Genomic DNA, 18,518 nt, shown 5'->3' with positions numbered 1-18,518 from the left:
TCCCCTAATTAAAATTCTTAAATGGTTCCCAATGACTACAGGAAAAAACTCAGATCTGCTCAGATCCACAAATATGTAGTGAGTGTTGGCCATGCATACCATTCTATGCCTTAGCCTGGAATACAAACCCCCCGTGTTCTGTCCTACCTACCTTCCCAGCCTCATCTCCACTTTGAGCTCATACCATTGGAACAGGTTGAAGTTATCCAAGTACACTCTGTCCTCCAAGCAGTCAGGCCCCCACACTCGCTGGGCTGTCCTTCCACTGCCTGGCTATCTCAATAGTCACCATCTTGCTGCAGCCCCCTTGGTGCCCCATCTATCCAGGCACAGTGCTACATGGCAGTGTGCAAACACGCTGTGACTGTTTACATGCCTGTCTCCACTAAATGAGGATTGTCCCAAGATGAAGATGGGGCTCACTCACTCTCGTGTCCCCAGCACCCACCTAGCACAGAGTGCAGAAGACCCTCAACATAGGCATCAAGTTTAGTTAAAGTGAGTTGAAAGAATAAGAGTCTAGAGTAAGGAAAGGGAGCAAAGGAAGGGAAACAAGAAAAGGAAAGAAAGGGACATACTGACAAATTAAACAGATTGCTGACCTCCCCATGGGGGGTGATGGCTACTGACTCAAGCAGTGGCCGCTCCACCTCTTCTGCCCTTACTCTGAGCACAGAGCTAGAAAAGTCCACTAAGGGTTTTCCTAGGACCATTCAGACAGGTGAATTTGTTCATTCCAAGTAAGTACCAGAGAAGCAAACCTGCAACCTGCATAGATATTTCTATGAGATCTGTATGTCATTTTTATATCCCTGTTGACCACATGCTCCCTCTTGTTACAATTTAACAAATTAAGATGTAATTTTGTCTACCCCTTTGGTAGACAAAAAAACACACCTTTGGTTTAGCTCATTTCTACAACATCCCTCCCCTGAGGTCCCCTTGGCCCCTAGCTAGCAGCCACTCAGTGTGTTTTGAGACTATCACAGGCAGTTCCCAGGGACAAATCAAGAACTAACCCAAGCTGCCACAGGGTTTTGTGGTCATGGAGCTGTTATAACACCTCCTCTGTCGTGATCTCAGCTCTCCTCTCCCACTCTGCTGCTCGAAGGGCCACACTCCACACCAGCCTGAACCAGTTCCATCTAGGCAGCCTGGATCCCAGGGAAATGTGGACCGAGGACACACGAAGGAGAAAGGGAGGGTTCTCACCTCCATCAGGAGAATGTCCTTCGAGCTCTGAGCCCGCACCTTTGGGTGCTGGACCTTCACGGCCACTGTCCGCCCATCATGCAGCACTGCCTTGTGGACCTGGGCCAGGGAGGCGGTCCCCAGAGGGGTGTCGTCGAAGCTCTGGAACAAATCATGGATCTGTCGGGAGTAGAGAGAGAACAGAGTGATTAAAAAGGTGACCCAGTTCAGTGACAGGCAGTCAGGAAGACGGGCCAGTCAGGGCTGCCTAGTGCCCCCAGGACAGATTTGTGTGTGTGTGTGTGTCTGTGTGTGAGAGAGAGAGAGAGAGAGAGAGAGTGTGTGTGTGTGGTGTGTGTGTGTGTGTGTGTGTGTGTGTGTGTTGAGACAGACAGAGTCCTGCGCTCTAGACCAGGCTGGAGTGTAGTGGCATGATCTCAGCTCACTGCAGCCTCTGCCCCCAGGACAGATTGGAGAGAGAGAGAGAGAGAGAGAGAAAGTGTGTGTGTGTGGTGTGTGTGTTGTGTGTGTGTGTTGAGACAGAGTCCCGCACTGTTGACCAGGCTGGGGTGCAGTGGCATGATCTTGGCTCACTGCAGCCTCCGCCCCCCAGGTTCAAGCAATTCTCCTGCCTCAGTCTCCTAAGTAGCTGGGGTTACAGGTGTGTGACACCACACCCAGCTAATCTTTGTGTTTTTTAATAGAGATGGTGTTTCACTATGTTGGCAGGCTGGTCTCAAATTCCTCACCTCAAGTGACCCGCCCACCTCAGCCTCCCAAAGTGCTAGGATTACAGGCATGAGCCACTGCACCCAGCCCCGAGGACAGATTTTTTGCTTTATCAGTTGTGTACCAGGATCAGGTCTTGCCTGGTCCTCTGCTGCTGGGCATTCATGAACGGTAGGCATATAGAGGGAGGGGGACAGAAGATGTGCATGGAAGGCACATCCTCATACCTGTGCATGGGCCCCTAAGCACCTCCATCAAAGGTTAAAGAAGTGCTGTTCAGAACTGAGCTTTATCTGCCCATTGCACTATCCACCGCTGTGCCTCCTGGGCTCTCACATATGGACAATCCAGCATTAACAGAACGTGGGCCCGGGGCAGCCCAGTATCTCAGCCCCAGACAGGGATCAGACAGAGGACGTTTCCATTCTACCAACCAGGGGAGCTCAAAGAATCCTGGGCAGAGGCCCCAGACCAACAACCACCTTTTGTTCCTGCCTGAGCAGCAGCCTCAGCGTGGGTCACCAAGTCCACTCCCAGCCTGGCCACTCGAGCAGAGACCCCAGGGCTGCAAGCCAGAACTTTGCTCTAGGTCATCACCTGCGATGCCACTCAAAGTAGGCCTGAGCAAAGCCCTTTGCCTTTTCTGTGCCTTTCTTTTTCTATGAAGTGGAAAATATACTCCTTTCTCTTCCTTCTTCTTTCTTCCTTCCCTCTTAGAAATGCCATACCAATATTCCTCAAGAAAATAAAATTCCCTGACTTGAGTGGTCACACCTACATGGTCCAGATCCAAATATTCTGCCAACTAGGAAAGAGGCCCCTAAAGGTCTTTTCCAAGATTGGCCAAGGCTGACATCCTAATCCTCTCCATTTCTTTAAGCCTCTGTATAGCCTCACAATCCTGGAAAGTCCAGACATGCACACACACACACGCACAAGCATGTATAGATGCCTGCTCTCCTGGCCCACCCTCCTAGGCCCTCATGCTTTGAAGTCTATTCAGTCTGTGCAGCCCTTCCTCCCTCAGTCCCCATTACTGCAGCAGCCACTCTGCCCTGCCCCTCCACCCCTCTCCTTGGACTTCAGATGTCACATGACCCACAGCCACCATCCCACCCCATTTGCTAGGCTACACCATCACTTTCCTAAACTCCTCTCATAAATCACTCCCTCCAGCCCTGTCATCATTGTTGTAGCTTTCACTAAACTCCATGCCCATTTATCAACATCCTGCCCAGACCAAAGGCCCAGGTCACATGAGGAAAGGCCTACGCTTCTCTGTCAGGACAGATGGGTATGGGATTCGCTTCCCTGGCCCCCTTCATCCTGGTTGGTTTGTTATTTGTATCTCTCCCAGTGTCTGGTTCTCTCTGCTCCCCCAAAAACACACTTGTCTTTTCTTCTCCTTCGTGAGTTCTAGACTCCCAATGGCAAAATTCCTCCCTTGTCATCCACCCAATCACCCTGAGTTTCTCAGCATAAGAACCCTTTATCTTGGGCCTGGACTTGGGATGGGGAAACAATGGGATCATCATCCCTATAAACCCCATTAGGACATCAGCTCCAAGTGGGCAAAGACTTTTGTCTGTTCTGTTCACTGCTGAATTCCCTGCACCCCCCTAGAACACGGCTGGGACTAGTTGGTGCCAAACAAATTTGTTGAATGACTGAATCCACTATTCCACTGGAGAAGAATTGAATCAACTTTTTCTTCCCTTTGAAATGGCTAAACCTTCCTGTTCCCACATTCCTATGAATCCAAGGACCTCAAACATACAGCTTTCCAAAATAGAAAAAGCACACCTGTTCCTCCAAGGCAGGTGTGAGGCCCTGGCCTGGCCAATCAGGACCCTGAATATCTGTGGCCATGTGCATTAGTTCAGAGATGTACAGGTAACTCAACTGGTCCAATCAGACTCAATCATTTTACTTTTGTTTGATATAGAAGGGATGTTTTTCTCAATGGAACTTCAACATAAAAATATAAGCCTGGGGTAGAACTGCTGAGGGTCACATAGTAGCAACAAAGAAGAAAGCAGAGTATCAAGAGACAGAGGGAGTGAACCCAGGCCACAACGTTTGAGCCTCTCGATCCAGCCATGCCTGAGTACCGACCCTGTGATTCCTTTGTCTGCTTAGGTCAGTTTCAGTTTTCTGCCACACACAACACAAGGGGCTCTGATGGACATGGTATTCTCAGGCCCCAGCAGGCATAAGTGAAAAAAACACAGATGTGGTGCCCAGCACCCCTAAGAGACCCAGTAAGTGTGAGTTCTCTCCCCTCCCCACCCCCTTGCTGGGACAGGGACCCAGGAATGGAAGGGAAGGTAAAGCCTCGGCAATGTCCCCAGCTGTTACATAATGAGATCAATACCAAGTCTCTTTGCAAGCTCTCTGGAGTTCCTGAAGGAGCACCAAGCAGAGGGTTTTCTGGAGCAGAGCTGTGAACTCACACGCTCATCTCCCAGGCAGCTAAAATGGCCCAATCTTCCCACTGAAAAGGGATTTGGGGGTCATCTGGCCTCACTCCTTACCCCCAAGCCACCGCCTGACTCCCAGGAACATGTGCTCACTGTCTGAGAAGGACAACCAGTCTCCAAGCCCGTGTCATTGCAGGGGCACTGCAGAGTCATTGCAACTGAAGAGTGACATGGCATCACTAGGGCTGCGTAGCAGGAACAGCTGCCAAGAGCACCCCGCAGGGAGGTGAGGAAAAGAAAGAGCTGAGGCGAGCAGCTCCTAATCTCTAGGGTGAGAGGAAGTCTGGTCCACCACATCCCCAGAGGATATGAAGGAGGCCTCCCACAATTCCCCATCCCCACCAGGGGAATCAAGGGGGCCTCAAGATAGCACCCAAGCCCAGTGGCCAACTCAGCACCTGAACAAGACCCAGCTGTGAGGACTTGCCCACATTCCCAGTACCACCAGCAGAAACAAAGACAGGCATGGGGAATGAGGATGCACCCCTCACCGGGCATCGGAAACCTGTCACACAGACACCCTACCCCACCCCCTCCCCAGTGTCCCTGCAGCCATCTTTTCCTTCTCTATCAGGAAGCAAGTCACACGCCCACACCCTCCTGTGCTTAAGCAAGCACACACACATACACACACATGATAATTGATTGCTAGTGGATGTTCCTAGCTGGCTTATAAAAAAGGTAATTAAAGATTGGTGCTGCAGCCTGTAATTAAATATGAATAAAGTATCTCTAAATGGAACCTTGATTCAAAGTGTTCAGTGGAAGTGCTTTATGCTGATAGATGGTAAGGAAAAATAGACCCTGTCCCGAAAGCAGAATTATACCCCCCATGCAGCTGAAACAAACGCCACCCCCCTCCAATCAGGCCTCGTCCCCCAGCCCTTTCAGCAGAAAACCATTACCAGAAACAAACTGCAGCATTTGCAGCAATTAGATTCAAGCAGGGCCCTCAGCTGCCTCCAGTCACTCACAGAAACTTGCCTCCCTTTCTAAGCTTTTCTTTCCCCATTTCTTTTCTTCCCCCGCTCTGGGTCTAGCGGCAAAATCAGTTAAGTAAAACAACTGCATTTTAATATGACTAGTTACGTGCTTTTTAATTACTGTCGGCCCATGATTCAAATATATCGATGTCCCTGTCTGGAAAAGGAAAAATAATCAGAAAAAGAGTTTCTCTGGCTTTTTATCGTTTGGTTTCTTTCTGTGTGTGTGTGTGTGTGTGTGTGTGTGTGCGCGCGCGCGTGCACACATATGTGAAGCGACGAAGTGTTTGTCGTTTAATGAGCAAAAAAGCACCGGGGGTGGGTAAGAAAAAATGTGTCATCCCCTAGGGTCTTGGCAAATCTGGGGCAGTTAGGTCCTCAGCACTCTGGTTTCATGAGCCTGGGAATCAGGAGACCAAGTGACATCATACCCAAGTCAAAGGGCAGAGTAAGAAACTATCCAGAAACCAGCCTGCAGAGTCCCATGAAGCCAGGGCAGTGTTACCAAACTGCCACACTGCGCAGCCAAGCACTGGCCAAGACCAAAATAAGGGGACAGGAAGTCAGGATCTTCTGGAGAAACCACACTACGCCTCCTGGGGAGTTTTGCTTGGAGTATCTTAAACTGCCCCTCCAGATGCTGCAGCGTGGCCAGCCTCAGGGCCCTCAGGGAAGGGGCTCCCCAGTCACAGGATGGAGGACGGCTGAATTCTTCCAAGATGGCCCACTTTCAAATACTCCAGCCTGTTGTTCCCATACTCGGTCACGTCAGGCCAATTTTGGTTTTAGAAACTACATCACCATATCAATAATGCATCTCACAAACCCCGAACTGCCTGGCTCCAGATGCAGACGGAAGCCTGCCTCAAAGCAGGCAAGCCCAGGCCCGGACGCCAAGACCAAGCAGTTCCCACTTAGGGCACCTGGGGCAGAACCAACTCGGGGCAGGTTACCATGGCATCAGCAGCAAATAACATCTGGCTCCTGCAGTCTCGAGTTGGCCTGCCCTACACCTGGCTGGGTGCCAGCTGCCATCCGCTGGAGCCTGGTGAGCAGAGACAAGTCTCCATCTGCGCTAATGGAAGTGGCTGGAGAGAGTTTCACCCCCCTTTCCCACCCCCAGCCTAAGGCAGACACAATAACTCCAGCTATCTAGGACTCCGCAAAACTCTGATGTCTGCCTTGGGCAGAAAACCCACCACCACCTCTCCACCACCTCCATTTGGAACCCATCCAGTTCTCCCTGCACCACTTCCCAGGCACCTGCCCCAGATACCCCTATATCTTGTCATTGCCCTATCAGCCAATATCCGCTTTTGCTGCAATTCCTGCCCCTCCCCTTTAAACATGTCTGATTTGTAACCCACCTCTTCAGGATTATTCCTATATCTTCCAAGGTGACACCTGACGGTGACAGCAAGTAAGTGGCACAAGCACACTCACTTCCCCATGATAGTTTTAAAATATGTTCACAATGGCCAGGTATGGAGGCTGATGCCTGCAATCCCAGCACTTTGGAAGGCTGAAGCAAGAGGACTGCTTGAGGCTAGGAGTTCAAGATCAACCTGGGCAACAGAGCAAGATCCTGTCTCTACAATTAATTATTAGGGAGAAAAAGGGTGAGAAACCACTGGAGTGTCCTAAGCATGGTGTTAACAGAATATTTTGGTACCAACTGGATGTTAAAAATTAATTAACTAAATGAAACATGTCCACAGATGTTTAAATACTCCTCCCTTTGAGAGGGGGCACCTATTCCCCTCCCTTTAGTGCGAGCTGGAATTAATGACCCACTCCCAACAAAGAACACACGGAAGAAGCGATAGTGTGTGACTTCCAAGACTAAGTCATAAAGGCGGTGACAAGCCTCTCACTCACCCTTGGATTGCTTGCTCTGGGAGAAGTGAGCTGCCATGACATGGTGACACTCATGCAGACTGCAGAGAGGTCCATGTGGCAAGGAACCGAGGCCTCCTGACAACAGTGAGCCATCTTGGAAACAATCCTCCAGCCCCTGCCAGGCCTCCATAGGACTGCAACCTTACGACTCAGCCAGAGCCTCCCAAATTCCTGACCCACAGAAACTGTAAGATAACAAATGTTTATTGATTTAAGTCACTAAGTTTTGGCGGTGAGATGTGGGTAATTTGTTATGTGGCAATAGCTAACTAATACACCCCAAGCACACCCATGCCAGACATCACTAGTCCATTCCTGATGAGCCCAGATGGTGCCTTGGAATCTCAACACAGTGCCCCAGGCAGCCACTACAAAGTGACCAGAGTTCATATATGAAATGAAACCAATTTGCTATTCCTTAGCCTAAGCCGATCAGTCAACACATATTTACTGCAGGACCATCATATGACAGGAACCATGTTAATTACATAGAGTGTACTTGACATAGTCTCTGGCCATGAGGAGACCTCCAAAGGCAACAGCCTCTCAGAAAAACACACTTGTATGTTAGCAGGGCCTGCTGGAGACAGTGCTTCCTGCACATTGCTGCTTCCTCCAATCCTGAAAGAAATGTCCAGCAAGGTAAGAAGAGGACACCTCTGATGTGACCATGGTGATCAGAGGGGAGAACAGGCATCAAGTGTCACTCTCCCTCCTCACTCCTTGTCCGGGCCTCCGCCCCACTCAACAGCTGCCCTGCCTCAAGGTGGGAATACCCCTCATCACCAGCTTTCACTCAGAGCAATTTATTATAATAAAAATAATAATGGCAATAACAGCTCAAGGACACTCCGACCTTGTCTTCCATGGAGTTTGTGTTCTTTCTGGGGTTCCAAAAGATCAAACTATTGGTTCTGCAGAGCCATTAGCTATTGCTGTTGCCAAGCTGAAAAGAAAATGAAGGGCCAGCAGCAGAACCTGAGGCCCTCCTGACAAGGGCCAACCCCAGAAATTACAAAACTGTTCCTGCACCGAGGCTGGCACAATGCTTGCCAATTGCTGAAGGGCCTCCTGGCACAAGGCCATTGCCCACATGGCTCTGTCAAGGGCATCACAGGTCAGACCAAGCTTCTTTCCTCCCTCAAGATGGTGACCAGCGGCTGACAGGTAGGGAAAAAAGAAACCAGGGGCACCCATACTCCAGGATGGCTGTGTGTGTACTCTGAGACACGCCCAGCAGCTCGTCAGGACAGTCTAGCCTGAGAAGCTATAAGGCTTGGTGATTCCAGTGCAGGTTCTAGGTCAAATGCCAAGGCTCAAATCCACTGTACTTCAGTTTCCTTATCTGTAAAATGGTTATTTTAATATTGACCTCATAGGGTCATATGAAACCACATACATAAAGGGTCTAGAATACAGCCTATAGTAGCCCCCCAATAACTGCAGTAGCAGTGGGTGACTCACACGATGCCTCCAGTTATGAGGGCAGAGTGCTACAATGAGAGTGCTGGGCACAGAGTCAGCAGTTCTGGCCTCGCAGTCTGGTTCCATCAGTGAGTGTTAACCACCATCCTCATTTCCCCAGAGACTACAATGACCTCCTCACCGGCCTGCCCTTTCTCTTCCAATCCAGCCTCCACATGCAGCTAGGGTGAGTTTCCCAAACTTAAGCTGATCTCTCTACATAAGTCACTACACCAGCTTCCCACAGCCAAAATCCTGAACATCACCCATGGGGTCTGACCCGGCCTACCTCTCCTGCCCCACCCTCCTCCCTCCACTAGAAACATATGACCTCGTTCAGCCACCAGCATGCTCTCTGCATGCCCCATGGGGCCTTTGCACACACTGTCCCCTCTGGCCAAAAGGCTCCCTTCCCCCACTCATTCTTCCAATCACAGCTGAACCATCACCTCCTCAGAGAAGCCTCCCCTGCGTACATTCTCAGGGTTCATGCACCTTCCTTGAGAGCAATCGCCACGGCTGCTCATTTAGCTCTTTATATTTGCTTAATTTTCCTCTTCTCTTCTAGACTACAGACGTCTGCTTTTGTTCAGCACTGTATCAAAAGCACCTTATACCTGATGGGACTCGGTAGGTATTTCCTAATGGATGAACGGAATTAAGGTTAGATTTTCCCTGTCCTCATCAGGGAGAGGGGACTTTGGGCCCTCCAGCTGATCCAGGGTAGCTGAAACACCTCCCAGAAGCAGCTAGAGTTCCTTCACGGCGGTTGAGGGAGCCTCCCGGGTGCTGGGTACCTTGAGAGCTGTGGATGAAGGGACTCTATGGAAATGTTGTGATAATAATGATTAATAAAAAGCAGATAAACACCCAGTGTGGCTGGCCAGCCTGGGAAGCCATCCATTAGAGCTGTCATTCATTCGTGGTGGGGGAGGGGACAGTCCAATCAGATCTCCTCAGTTTAAGCAAACCTTCTGTAAATTGTAGGCCATGGGCACTGACATTTGATAAATTATTCTTCATAATCCACCGTTGGCTATCATAAATCTAATCTTTCAGCGTTCCCCATCTTAATAACTCCTATAGCCTCACAGGGTGACATATCTATGTCCCTGCCTGTGACAGAGACCTCTGGGGTAAAAGAGACCAGAGGTCCTGGACAGAATGCAGTATGAAGCCAGAGACCCCCAGAGCCAGGGCCCAGCCCAGGCAGATAACCCCTGGGTGATCCGAATACTGAGGCAATGAGCCAGCCTTGAGCCTCAGAGGCCAAGTGCTTATGCCCCATCACAGTTGAGAGAGGTGGGACCAGGAGATTAGACCCAGGCAAGCCGGGCCCTGCACCACCACTGCAAGCCTGCCCACGTGAGAACTCACCACCTCCCCCTTGAATTTGAACTTGGGTCAATATAAGGGAATGTCAGAATATCTTTGCCCTGCACGGACTGAATGCTCAATCATGGGTAGTTCCTTATACCTCGGTAAGGGCTGGTCCCTTCAAAATGTTTGTATGTAATTCTCAACCCTCTCTTGAGGTTAGAGGAGATATTACTGCCTATATTTTATAGAAGAGAATATATTCGCTACGGGTCATTCATTTATCTATCCAACAAATGTTTACTGAGTGACTAATACATGCAGGGCATGATGCTAATCACTGGGCATTTGAGGAGTGAGTCCAAAGTAGGTACAGCCATCACCCTCCGGAGTTACGGCTAGAACTTAAAAGTCAAGGGAAGGAGATAGAAACTAACCACATAATCACAAATAAAAGTAAAATGGCCAACTCTGACAAGGGCGATGAAGGGAGAGCTGGCACCATAAGAGCACCTCAGGGGCTGAACCTGGTCAGGGAGAGCAGAGAGAGCTTCTCTGAGAAGATGACAAAGAGCGGCGATCTGAAGGCTGAGGAGCCAGTTAACTAGCTGAAGAAAGGAAGGAGAAGCCGGCCAGGTGCGGTGTCTCAACATCTGTAATCCCAGCACTTTGGAAGGCCAAGACAGGACGATCGCTTGAGGTCAGGAGTTCAAAACCAGCCTGGACAACATAATGAGACCCCATCTCTACAAAAAAATAAAAAATTAACCAGGCATGGGGGCACACACCTGTAGTCCCAGCTATTTGGGAGGCTGAGGCGGGAGAATTGTTTGAACCCAGGAGGTAGAGAAGACTTCCAGGCAAAGGGGAACAGCATGTATGAACCATGAATAAGGGGAATGAGAAACAGAGACTGGAGAGAGCCAGAAATACAAAGGCCAGCAACTCCCAAACTAGGAATCCAGACTTAGTTTCCCCGTTTCCCCCTTGGGAAGGGGTCCCCCATCCACAGCTCCTGCCCACTGAGGTGAACGCCCAGCCACAAAGGCTCACATTCATTTCTGATGAGGGCCATGAATTCTAAAACCTGACAGGCTCACCCTTACAAAACCCCAAAGGCCTTTTCCAACAACTCTCAGTTGTTCCTACATCCACAAAGCACAGCATCCTTCACTTAGAGCAGCTCCATTTGCTATCAGGACAGACGTCCTGGGCTTCAGGAAGTAGCAAAATGCCACACAGCAAACGTGCCTAAGCTATGCTGCTTGCCTCAGAGCCAAAAGCAAATGAATACCAAAACCCTTTGTGTTTTTGTTTGTTTTTGAGACAGAGTCTCACCCTGTTGCCCAGACTGGAGTGCAGTGGCACGATCTCAGCTCGCTGCAGCCTCCACCTCCCAGGTTCAAGCGATTCTCTTGCCTCAGCCTCCCAAGTAGCTGGGACTACAGGTGCACACCACCACACCTGGCTAATTTTTATATTTTTAGTAGTGACAGGGCTTCACCATGTTGGCCAGGATGGTCTTGAACTCCTGACGTCAGGTGATCCACCCGCCTCGGCCTCCCAAAGTATTGGGATTACAGGCGTAAGCCACTGCACCCAGCCCCAAAGCTCTTTGTACACGCAAGGATGTTGCACACAGTAAAAAGCTTTCTGGATTCACTTGACATATGATACAAGCAGTGCCCAAGAATTTTACAGGGAGGTAAACCCAGGCTCCATGGATCTACCGGGGAGACAAAGCCCACACTTGGGAGGTGGGGGTTGGCAGTCAACATAACTCTACTGGCTCAGCCCAGCAAGCAGAGCAGAGATTAAGAACACTAGCACCGGGGTCAGCAACCCAACCCTCTCTGCAATGGTAGAGCTATGGTTTACTGGGGCGCATGCCCATTCGTTGACATGTTGCCTATGGCAGCACTTGTGCCACCACTACAGAGGTAACCAGTTGTGACAGAGAGATGGTATGGCCTGCAACAGCTAAAACATTTATTATCTGACCCTGTGGTAGGCAGAAAATGAGTCCCCCAAAGATGTTCACCTTCTGTGGCAAAAGATACTTTACAGGTGCGCCAAAGGCAAGGCTTTTGAGGTGGAAAGATGAACCTGGATTATCCAGGTGGGCCCAATATCAACCCAAGAATCCTTACAAGAGGAAGGTAGGAGGGCCAGAATTAGAGAAAGAGATGACATGACAGATGCAGAGGTGACAGGGTGAAAAAGGCAGAGGGAGACTGGAAGATGGCTATACCACTGGCTGTAAAGACGAAGGAAGGGGCCACAAGCCACGAGAGGCAGGTGGCTTCTAAAAGCTGGAAAAGGCAAGAAAAGGGAGTCTCCCCTAGAGCCTTTAGAAGGAATACAGCCCAGTCAACACCTTAATTTTCAGAATGCTGATCTGCAGGATAAGATAATAAATGTGTGTTGACTGAAACCATGCAATGCATGGTAATTTGTGACAGCGGGCAATAGGAGCCTCATACAGGCCCTTTACAAACTTTACGGACTAGTGATTAGAGCGCTAGTGTCACGCTCTCAGTGGAAGTCGTTTTTAGTCTTTTGCTATACTTTCTAGGGTCGTGGTGGGGCTGGAAAGCTGGGGAATGAGATGAGGGGAACATAGGTCAAGTGTGAACCCCAAGATGTGAGACCAGGAAGGGGAACATCACAGCTTCCTAGTTCTGCCATGCCAGGCGAGGACACCTGAAACCAGTCCCTGTTTCCCTCCCAGGCTTCCTCCTCAATGTCATTCCTTCCCAGCACCAGGGCCAAATGCTCGGCCCTACTCAGATGAAGCGACATCTTCCTCTCTTCCCGAGGAGCCCAATTTCCTCTGCCGCCTCACACGCAGGCAGCAGTCCTTGGTTCACACGCAGCAGTGGGAACAGGCCAGACTCTTATCACTATGAGGACTCCACGGCAGACGTGCAGGAGCAGCTCCAGCTGTTGAAATAACAGCCACGGCCGGGCACGGTGGCTCACGCTTGTAATCCCAGCACTTTGGGAGGCCGAGGCAGGTGGATCACGAGGTCAGGAGATTGAGACCATCCTGGCTAACATGGTGAAACCCCGTCTCCACTAAAAATACAAAAAATTAGCCAGGCGTCTTGGCAGGCGCCTGTAGTCCCACCTACTTGGGAGGCTGAGGCAGGAGAATGGCATAAACCCGGGAGGCGGAGCTTGCGGTGAGCCAAGATCGCGCCACTGCACTCTAGCCTGGGCAACAGAGCGAGACTCCGTCTCAAAAAAAAAAAAAAAAAGAAGTAACAGCCTCTCCATCCACAAACCCAGTGACAGGGAAACACACTCACCCCAGAGCTCTCATTAGATCAGGGTGCTTTTTTTTTTCAGTATCTAGAAACCAGGGACCCTAGGCTGTTTAGCCTCTCAATGCTGAACCCCACGTTGCTCAGTGCCACCTGCCAGCTTTCTGACCACAACTCACTCGCTCCTACCCTGAGGAAAGAGGGGGCAACTATGCAAATTTCAGCATTGTACAAAATTCCTTCCCCAACTGCCAGCAGGATGAACCGCTAACACCCCCCACTGTGCATGCCAGAATCCGGGGAGGTAACTGTGGCGCCTCCACCTCCTCCACGCCTCTCCATGTAACCTATCCTTGAGTCCTGTGGTTTCCATCTGCAAATATGTCAGTCCTCTCCTCTCCACTTCCCTATGTCCAAGCCACCATCCCCTTTTGCCTGGATGACCATAACTGCCCCGTAACTGGTCTTCCAGTGAGTTCTACTCTTGTTCCCCACACCAGCCTTGGACCCCATCAGCACACCCAGCTCAGCTCTCCAGCCTCATCTTTCTGGGTCTCTGCCTGCCCTGCTGCCACCACGCCCCTCCTGTCCCTGTGCAGACGCAGGCTCTTTCCCATCCTGAGGTCTCTGCATTCTTGTTCTCTCTGTCCCATCCACCTGTCCCTTAACCATCCTCTGGTCTCAGCTTCAATACTGCAACCTCCCTGCAGTCACTCAAATGCCAAGAGGAAAAGTCTAGGGCACTTTATCACAGGTGTTATTAAAGCTTTATTTTTCTCCTCACACATTTAACAGCTGCTCTTCCCCTATAAATAGATCATAGTGCCCTGATGGTAGATTGTTCGCCCACATAACCCCTGGGGCCAGCACATAGAAGCGCGATAAATACCTGCAAAGTCAAACAATGAATACACAAATGATTGGTGAAGTCCCAACACGGGGAGGGGACACGCAGAGTCCACATACAGTAGCCCCTGCCTGTGGACACCCAAGCCATCCAGGCCCAGCACCTGCCCCACCCCAGCCTGGGAGACACAGGCCTCCTTAGTCTGGCCTCAAAGTTCAGACCCCACCCTCAGGTGATAACAATAAAGGACATCTTCAGTCCTGCCCCAAAGGCCTTCTCCATGCCTTCCTGTACATTCTCCTCTTGACCACACTAAAGTTCTGCTCACATCTCACCTCCTCCAGAAAGTCCCAACGACCCCTCCTACAACCCGATTTGTGGATTCCAAGAACACCCAAATGCTGTAGCCCAAACCTCAGATAACTTTCTCTCTTCTAGTGCTGACCTCTTTCAAAGTGAAGTCTGTAACTCTTTCTGTACCTGAAATGCAAGCTCCTCAGAGGCATCAGCGTGGTTGTGACGAATCAAGAGGACTCAAGCAAAGCCGCCCATGCAGTTCCTTCCTCCAACCCTCTTGCCCTATTTGTACCACTGTGGAAAGAGTCCTGCACTCTCAGTAAGAGTACGGGGACGGGGGGCAGTCTAGTCCCATAGTCCCACCTCTGCCACCACCCAGCTATGGGACCTCAGCGAAGTCACCTCACTTTGGGTCTTAGTTCCTCACTTGTAAAAGCAGAGTGTTCGAGTACTTGATCCTGGTTAGCCTTTCTAATGCCATGATCCTGTAACTCCCACCTTCCATCCTAATGGTAGCCCAGTGTATTCGTCTGTTCTCACACTGCTAATAAACACATACCTAAGGCTGGGGAATTTATAAAGAAAACAGGTTTAACTGACTTATAGTTCAGTGTGGCTGGGGAGGCCTCAGAAAACTTACAATTGTGGCGGAAGGGGAAGCAAACACTTCCTTCTTCACATGGTGGCAGGAAGAAGAATGAGTGCCCAGTGAAGGGGGAAGATCCTTATAAAACCATCAGATTATGTGAGAACTAACTCACTATCACAAGAACAGGATGGGGGAGCTACAATTCAAGATGAGATTTGCGTGGGGACAGAGCCAAAGCGTATCACCCAGCATCATGCCAGCAAACCTACACACACACACACGTGCACACATTCAAACACAAGTACACATTCCAGTCCAGTTCTCCACCTGGGGTCAGGCTACACTGCCTGGTTACATGCAGGCACACACACGCACACGCACACTCATGCACATGCCAGCAGCTGCCGAGGCTTCCCTTCCAAAGTGGCACAGGTAAAGCCACGGATGAGCTCCCCTTGAACAGGGCCTCCCATGGCATAAATCACCAAGGAGGCCTGGCCTGGGAAATGGGCTTGTTTCTGAAGCTCCATGAATAAAGAAGCAGGCACAGCTGGCCTATTCATAATCAGCATAAAAAATTGATTAGCCCTTTCCAGATTAAACATTATTGTTTTAACAGTGAACATAAATCAGCTAGACGTGGAGAGCTCGGCTCCCTCTGCTGCCAAGTGGCAGCAGCAGGTAGAAAGCCGTGGGGAGGGGGTGAGGGGTAAGAGACTACTTATTGGTTACAGTGTATACTGCTCAGGCGACGGGTGCACTAAATCTCAGGATCGCCACTAAAGAACTTACCCATGTAACCAAAAACCACCTGTACCCTAAAAACTATTAAACATTAAAACTTTTTTAAAAGCAGTGGGGAGGCCGGGCATAGTGGCTCACTCCTGTAATCCCAGCACTTTGGGAGGTCAAGGCCAGGAGGTCACCTGAGGTCAGGAGTTCGAGACCAGCCTGGCCAACAGGATAAAACCCCGTCTCTACTAAAAATACAAAAAATTAGCTGGACATGGTGGTGGACGCCTGTAATCCCAGCTACTCAGGAGGCTGAGGCAGGAGAATCACTTGAACCCGGGAGGCAGGGGTTATAGTGAGCCAAGATCGCGCCACTGCACTGTAGCCTGGGCAACAAGAGCGAAACTCCATCTCAAAAAAAAACAAAAGAGAGTGGGGAAAGGGGATCTGGGGGCAGCAGTAGGAGAAGACCTGGCTCCAAGGAGGCAGGCAGGAGAGCAAGAGGGCACCCCTACTCTCCCCCAAGGCCAGCCCCCCACCGGAGAGCACAGAGGGGTAGCACCTTTCCCAGGGGTAAGACAGAGAAGAGCCTAACACCCCACTTCCCCCTTCTTCAAGGACCTCCTCGGCCACCTTATGATTGGCTTTTAAGGAACACAGGTCAGAGGCCAGCCCAGAGCAGAAGGCAAGATGTGGGGTCAGAGGAAAGGTGCCGGCCCCGCCTAACCTCGCAGGCAGGTCTCCCGGGTCACTTGCCTCCTAGAAGCAGCCTGTGTAACTGAAGTGTGTGTCTCTGGAGTCCGGTGACACTCAAGTTCAGTTGCTGGCTCAGCCATCGTCCTGCTGTGTGACCCTGAGGAAGTTACTTAACGTCTCGGAGTCTCAGCGTCTATGTCTGGAAGTGATGGGAAAGGGATGCCAATCTCTCAGAGCTGTTGTGAGGACTAGATGACACCATGTGTTTGAAAACATCTAATTCATGCCCAGGGCAGAGGAAATGCTAAATATTCAGTTCCTTGACCTGTGAGGGTTCCTCATCTGCCTGCCCTGCCTCCCGCTTAGGAATGCTGACAGAAGGCGTAAGCTGCTAGGATGAGAAACCTTTGTGAAAAGCACAGGACCCTTTGTAAAGAGCCACGGAGTGCTGGGGTTAGAAGCCTGGGTTCTGAAGCCAGACCTGACTCTGCTCACATTCTCTGAGTGACTCAGGCACGGGACCTAACATCTCTGGCCTCAGTTTGCACCTCTGTGAAACAGGAATAATAAAAACAGTACTTACTCTCACAGAGCAGTTGTGAGGCTTGTAGGAGATGATGCTGGCCTAGCCCTGACAGTGCTCCACCTGCTCCCCTCAGACCTCCCCTCCAGCTCCTGCATGACCCCCAGGATTTGCATCTGTGCCAGAGACTCCCTGGGACTTCCAAGTCTCAGGAAGTATCAGCCCCCAGGAGCAGCTGTCAGTTAAAGAAGTTAGGGCCGGGCACTTTGGGAGGTCAAGATGGGCAGATCACCTGAGGCCAGGAGGTTGAGACCAGCCTGGCCAACATGGGGAAACCCTGTCTCTACTAAAAACACAAAAATTAGCCTGGCTTGGTGGCACATGCCTGTAATTCCAGCTACTTGGGAGGCTGAGGCGGGACAATCGCTTGAACCCGGGAGGCGAGGGTTGCAGTGAGCAGAGATCATGCCCCTGCACTCTAGGCTGGGCAATAGAGTGAGACTCTGTCTCAAACAAAAAAAAAAAAGAAGTTAGAAAGCCGTTGTATGAGTGAATATCTTACCTTGGCCCTTGGGTGGGATGGGTGAATGGAACGTATTTGACAGCGTTTCCAAGTCTGCCCACAGGACTGACCTGATTTTGCCCACAGTAGCCACTGGTTTAAGAGCAGAGAGTTACCAGCTGCCTCCTCCTTCCTGAACCATGTGCCCACTTCCCTACTGGCAGCATCTGAGCATCCCACAAAATCACTTTTACTCAAATTATTGTTTGTTTTTAGGAAAGCACAAACTAAGACAAGCACGTATCCCTCACTCATTTGGCCATGTTGGCCAGTATGTTCATTGTACATCTGGGCAGGCCTGAGGCTCCTCCAACAAGCCATCCCTTCTCCTGGGGCTATCACCAGGAAGAACAGGCCTCTGGGTCACGAGGAGACAGGGAGAGACATCAGAAGCCACTGCAATCACATCCACTCTGCCCATACCAACAGCCCCAACCTTGAGCAGCCTGCAGGGAGACCCATTCCCCATCTCCCTGGGGAAGAGAAGGAAGCCCATGAGTTCCAGTCAGGGAGGAAATGAGGGCTCTGTGACCCCTGTGGCAGTCCCATAAGGCATGGGGCCAACTGCCAAGGCAGGTCCTTCAAGAGCCGTGACCATGGCGTTTGTCCTCCAGGCTACGGCCTCCTGACTCACTGCCCAGCCTGGGACGCTCATGCTCTGAGCTCCAGGGAGATGTTAAGGGGAGAAAAATGGCACCTGCCCTAGCTTAGGGAGACAGCTAAAGAGGCTCCATAGGGAGAGCTCACCTTTGCCAGATATGGATGATGGAAAGAGCCTCCTCAAAGGGCCCCTCCTTGGGAGCCGTCCATCCATCCTACACCATTAGCTCACTTTGCCTAAAATGTCTCTTTATCAGTCTTGGGCACACACAAGAACACACATACACTATTAGCCGATTTGACTTTACTTCTAAGACCTGGGGCCTCAGAAGACACCCTAAAA

General features: G+C 50.6%; 1 protein-coding gene across 1 annotated transcript in view; it reads right to left on the bottom strand.

Moving 5' to 3' along the window:
• ADCK1 (aarF domain containing kinase 1) overlaps positions 1-18,518 on the bottom strand; it is a 129,728-nt gene that overhangs the window by 45,029 nt on the left and 66,181 nt on the right. Inside the window, exon 5 of the mRNA XM_025393027.1 lies at positions 1,213-1,371. Coding sequence (XP_025248812.1) covers positions 1,213-1,371 — 159 coding nt within the window. The remainder of the gene's footprint in view (positions 1-1,212; positions 1,372-18,518) is intronic.

Source organism: Theropithecus gelada, chromosome 7b, assembly GCF_003255815.1.
Source record: "Theropithecus gelada isolate Dixy chromosome 7b, Tgel_1.0, whole genome shotgun sequence".
NCBI classification, from domain to species: Eukaryota; Metazoa; Chordata; class Mammalia; order Primates; family Cercopithecidae; genus Theropithecus; species Theropithecus gelada.
Note: the sequence above shows the minus strand (reverse complement) of the source record. Positions and strands in the feature narration are given on the sequence as shown.